General features: G+C 33.0%; 1 protein-coding gene across 1 annotated transcript in view; it reads right to left on the reverse strand.

The window, feature by feature from the left end:
* The window catches only part of LOC106691125 (uncharacterized), a 17,365-nt gene extending 13,557 nt beyond the window's left edge, over window positions 1-3,808 (reverse strand). Inside the window, exon 1 of the mRNA XM_014436790.2 lies at window positions 3,741-3,808. Within this exon, the coding sequence (XP_014292276.1) occupies window positions 3,741-3,789 (49 nt within the window). The 5' untranslated portion in view covers window positions 3,790-3,808. The remainder of the gene's footprint in view (window positions 1-3,740) is intronic.
* Window positions 3,809-4,775: the final 967 nt, after the last annotated feature.

The raw sequence follows: 4,775 nt of genomic DNA on the forward strand, positions 1-4,775 counted from the left end.
TTATTTTACACTTATGTTTTTGTTTTCCTTTTGTAACTCTGTGTTTGTATCTTTTTTTAGCCCTGAAGAAGCCCTGCAACGTGGGGCGAAACGTTGGCTCATTAAAATAGTATATTTCTACTATTTGAGTTTTTTTTTTTACCGCACCCGGACCATATTCCTTTCATTTTGTTTTTTTATTTGTAGTGAATTTAATTTCCAATCCAAAAATGTCTGTAAGTCAAACTCATAATAAAATAAGTTTGCTTTGTTATACAAAAACATACAAAAATTTCGTTTAAATGCAATAGGCTGTAATTCGTAATTATACGAATTCAATTTTTTTTCTTTTTGTAGGGAATTAAATCACTAGTCAAACTATATTATATGAAAGAAAACAACGAAAAAAATAATAATAGAAATTTCGAAAAATTCCGAATAAAAATTTCTTAGTACACATTTTCACCTTAGATTTCTTTATTAAAAAAAAGATTGAAATAACTCCAACACGTAATTTGGTAGTGGTGTAGAGCACTATATGCTGCACCAAGGGCACACACCCCAATTAGAATCGGATAGTACAAGAGCCCACAAGGAGGAAAAAGGCAGTTATTTCACCCCACAATCGAAATTGATGAGTTTGCCAAGTATAGTGAGGGGGAATGAAAAATGGTGGCAGTTTCAAAACATTAAAAAGTATTAATTTTTCACTCGGAGCTCTATATCCTTAAAACAACCAGCAACACCAGAAAACCTAAGAGAATATCATTTAAAGTAGGGTAAATTTTCTAAAATATGAGCCCTAATAGAGCTATATACGTTCAATAGTTCCCTAGACGTAGCTTTTTAAAAAGCAATATTTCATAAAAAATGCACTGAAAAATCAGTAGTTAGTGAATTTATTTTGAGAAATCTAAATCTCAAAAACGATTCGAAGTACAGATGTCTATTAGCACTCAAATTAAAGCTAGTTTAATGCACCATAAAGCAGTTTATGACGTTTATCTTCGTAGTAGTAGTTTTTATGATATTTGACAAAATAAATTGATTTATAGTTGTTCGGACAAAATTTTATGAGCAAAATTTATATAAATATGCAAGTAGCATGAAAACTACTCCTCTACGAAGATACATGTTATAACCTACTTTATAGTAAGTTAAATAACCATTATTTTGAGTGCTAGCAGACATCGGTACGTATAATACTTCCTGAGATATACTTTTTCATTAGTCAAAATGTTTGTACGAACAACTAGAATATGACACTTAAAATAGAGAACCTTTCATTGTATTTTCCGTTAAGTTAGTGGGAATGTTCTTAGCGCCACAGCGAAGTAAACCATCGATATATAGATTAGATGATAAGAAGAGAATGCCGTTGCAATGGTAACATATTCAGAAAATGCATTGGAAATAAAAACGGAATCTAACTTTTTTAAATCATCGTTAACATTGGTTTTATTAATGTGATTTTTTGTCTTTTTCTCTTAAATATTTTCAGTGCTACACACCAAGAATGTTTAATTTAGTTCATAATTTATTTTTTACATAAGAAATCGGGGATTTCGGAAGCTTTAAACCTTGCCATTGTGAAAGGGAACATTTTGGAAAAACAAAAAAAACAACAGCATGTAAATCGGTCTAGTGTTTCAAAAGTTTATTGTGAACAAAGATTCGAACCATTCCCTTTTAGATGTGTAGATTATCAACACAAAGTATTTATTAATTTTATAAACTATAAAAAAAAATGTTAAGAGGTATATCGAGTATACATTTTTATTTCTACAAGGGGACCTTTGAAGATATGTAATTAGTTGTTAAAAAGAAAATTATATATTTCCGTATTCATTCATTTAATGTTGTCAGTTACAAAAAATATGATTGTCATGTCACTTAATCCACAGGTTTTAAGGATACCATACAGGAACGTCCCAGCAAAATCTTATATTTCCCAATTATTTTGTCCGGATTTCTCAATTACAACAAAATATTTTATTAATATTCCAGTTTTTATCTCTGACTTTGACTTCCGTCAAAACAGCCTTGACGAAGCCCTGCAACGTGGGGCGAAACTTTGGATCAATAAAAATAGTATAACCATTTGCTATTTGAGTTTTTTTGACCGCACCCGGACCATATTCCATTCAAAAATATTTTATTCTTCTCACCTATATAACGAGAAATGTATAGGTATTATTTCTATCTGATGTATAGTTTAAATTTCATTCTAAAGTTTGATTTATTTGCGATACCTATTAATCGAAATCAAACGGAATAAGATAATTAAAATGAGGTAGTCTGGCCTTCCATCAAGAAAAAAAGTTTCCACTCACAATGTATGTCTTCATCAGGGCTGGTGAGATGAATGGAGGTGTACACCAGCAAACATAGGAATTGGAATAGAATTCACTTGAACAAAAAAGTATATTCCTTATTTTATGTACCTAATATGATTTAAATATGATTCTGTAATAAAGTGTACAATCTTTCCAACACAGAATTTAAATTTCTTCGGAGAGGCGAAAGAATCCTATTCTAAAACAATCCTGGAAGGTTGATTAACAGGGAGGAACAGCGAACAAGGGATTAGCAAGCATGACGGAAGAGTTTAGATATTGGAGGATAGGGAACAAGAATCCAAACGTGAAGAACACGGTACAAGTTTAATGAGGAGTTGTACAAGAGGAGTTGTAGCTTGCTAATCAGGGCTGTTCCAATTAAACAGAACCTCCGCATCGGAGGAAAAATAAGAACATGGCTCACATGACCCAGTCAATATCCACTGTCCATTTGCACTACACATTCAATTACTCCCTACCTAAATGTCCTTGTCTTCCACCCGTCCCCAATGGGGGCCTGGTATTTGTGTACTCGGGTATAAATCGAATAAATTCAGCAACAGCTGACTGGTAATACAACCTTAAATAAATTAACAGAATCTGTGTCGAAATCATGGATAATTGTGCAGATCTTTTCTTTTTTTTATTTTAATTTAAATATTTCTCAAAAATACGATCATATGGAACTCTGAGATTCGATTCCGAATTCACCAACAACTGTTGCCTCTCCATACTTCCTCCACTAAGCCATATCAACACTTTAACAAAAGGCCAAGACAAAATGCTTCAATCTAACTCTTGAACGTTCAGTAGTATGTTCGTTGGTAATGAGAAGATCCTGTTTTAAAAATTCGTTCGTTTCCTAATGCCGAACACGATACTTTCTTTCAAGGAGTCAATGTTCGAAAATGATGTTGTCAGGAAAACAAATTATCGAAGTGTTTAGCTCAACCATTTTGCATGTTTTTTGGAGTGCCGAATCCGTATTTCAGATTTGCTCTCTAGCTAGGCCCGGGAGCGAAAATAGAAAAAAAAAATCGAAAACTGCTAAGTTACAAACGCTTATTTATTGTTGATAAAAATTAGAACTGACCAGATTTTAGTTACTATCACGTAACAAAGAACGTTGATACATTGGCACAATCGGACAGTAAGAAGATATTTTTATGTATTTTCCAGAGAGAATCAAAAAGTGATGTTTTTCAAGCGCACTATAGCAGCTTTGGACGTTGGCCAAAAATGAAATATAATATGCATTTTTTAGGAAGAATTTGCTACTTAATTACTCTAGTGAGAGAACCTTTAACATTAAATAAAAAAAAAACAAAAAAAAACGACCGATCACATCTAACTAAGTTGAGAAAATAAATAAAAAAACAATACGAGTATTTAGAAAATAGCGTACGAGTTAATGAAACTCACCATACACTTCTGTTAAAAGGCTGTAAACATCCTCATGACCAAACTGCATAGCTATGTGCAATGCTGTATATCCCTGCAAAAAAAAAAAAAAAATAAATTACGATACAGATTTTAAAGACATGATAAATTACGTTCAAATACAATGAAGAGTAACTGTGATTTTATGGCAAATCTAATGCAGTATTTTCCCCTCATTTCCCTAGTTGCTTCACACAAATATTCAACTCACTAACCCAATTTGGAGTCTCCCGAAACTGTGACCGAGAATCCACCGAATTCTAAGGTCCTAGAGGATCTTATGTTCCAATAATCTTTCGCCAAGTCCTGGCTCGTCCATCACTAGAAACCAAACATAACCAGGTTCCGTCTGATATACAATCTCTTCATTGTTCAATGATCCAAGAGGCATTATTTTGGACCCGCTCTTACAGTCGTTAATTATGCTCACGGCTCAAATAAGAAAATGTTCTCCCTCATTATAACCTTATTTTAGTATATTGTAGGCGTTTATTACTGTTTAAGTACTTACTCACATTTGAGTTCCGTTTAGCAAATCGAGGGTTTCGGACGAGTACACACCATAAGAAGCTGATTATTCTGAAACTACTTGAAACTCGTTCCTCACATGTTTTCCAATGTTTAATTAATAAGCCACAGCTTTCTGTCTTCCCACTCGATTACTTTACACTTCTACTTTTCGGGGTGAAAAAATTTATATTTTAATTTTTAACGTAGGATAGGTTTTTCCTTAAGAAACACAAAAGAAAATCTAAATTGAATAACCACAGAACCATTCTATGGAAAAAGGGAGAGTAAACATCTCTAATTGATACTATCGTTTATGTTATTAGAGCAATATCTGGTCTATGTGTAGCTTACTACACTAACTTAAAAGATGGCCTCGACAAAGCATCTTCATGGAGAGTCGATAGTCATAGAAAGGAGAGAGTGAGGGAAAATCGAGACGAAATATCGACTCATTCGAGGGATGAATCTCGAGCACTATGAGTAGCCGGATAAGAAATGAAGCAAAAG

The sequence above is a fragment of the Halyomorpha halys genome, unplaced genomic scaffold (assembly GCF_000696795.3).
Source record: "Halyomorpha halys isolate HHAL.00 unplaced genomic scaffold, Hhal_1.1 Scaffold2091.1, whole genome shotgun sequence".
In the NCBI taxonomy this organism is placed as follows: Eukaryota; Metazoa; Arthropoda; class Insecta; order Hemiptera; family Pentatomidae; genus Halyomorpha; species Halyomorpha halys.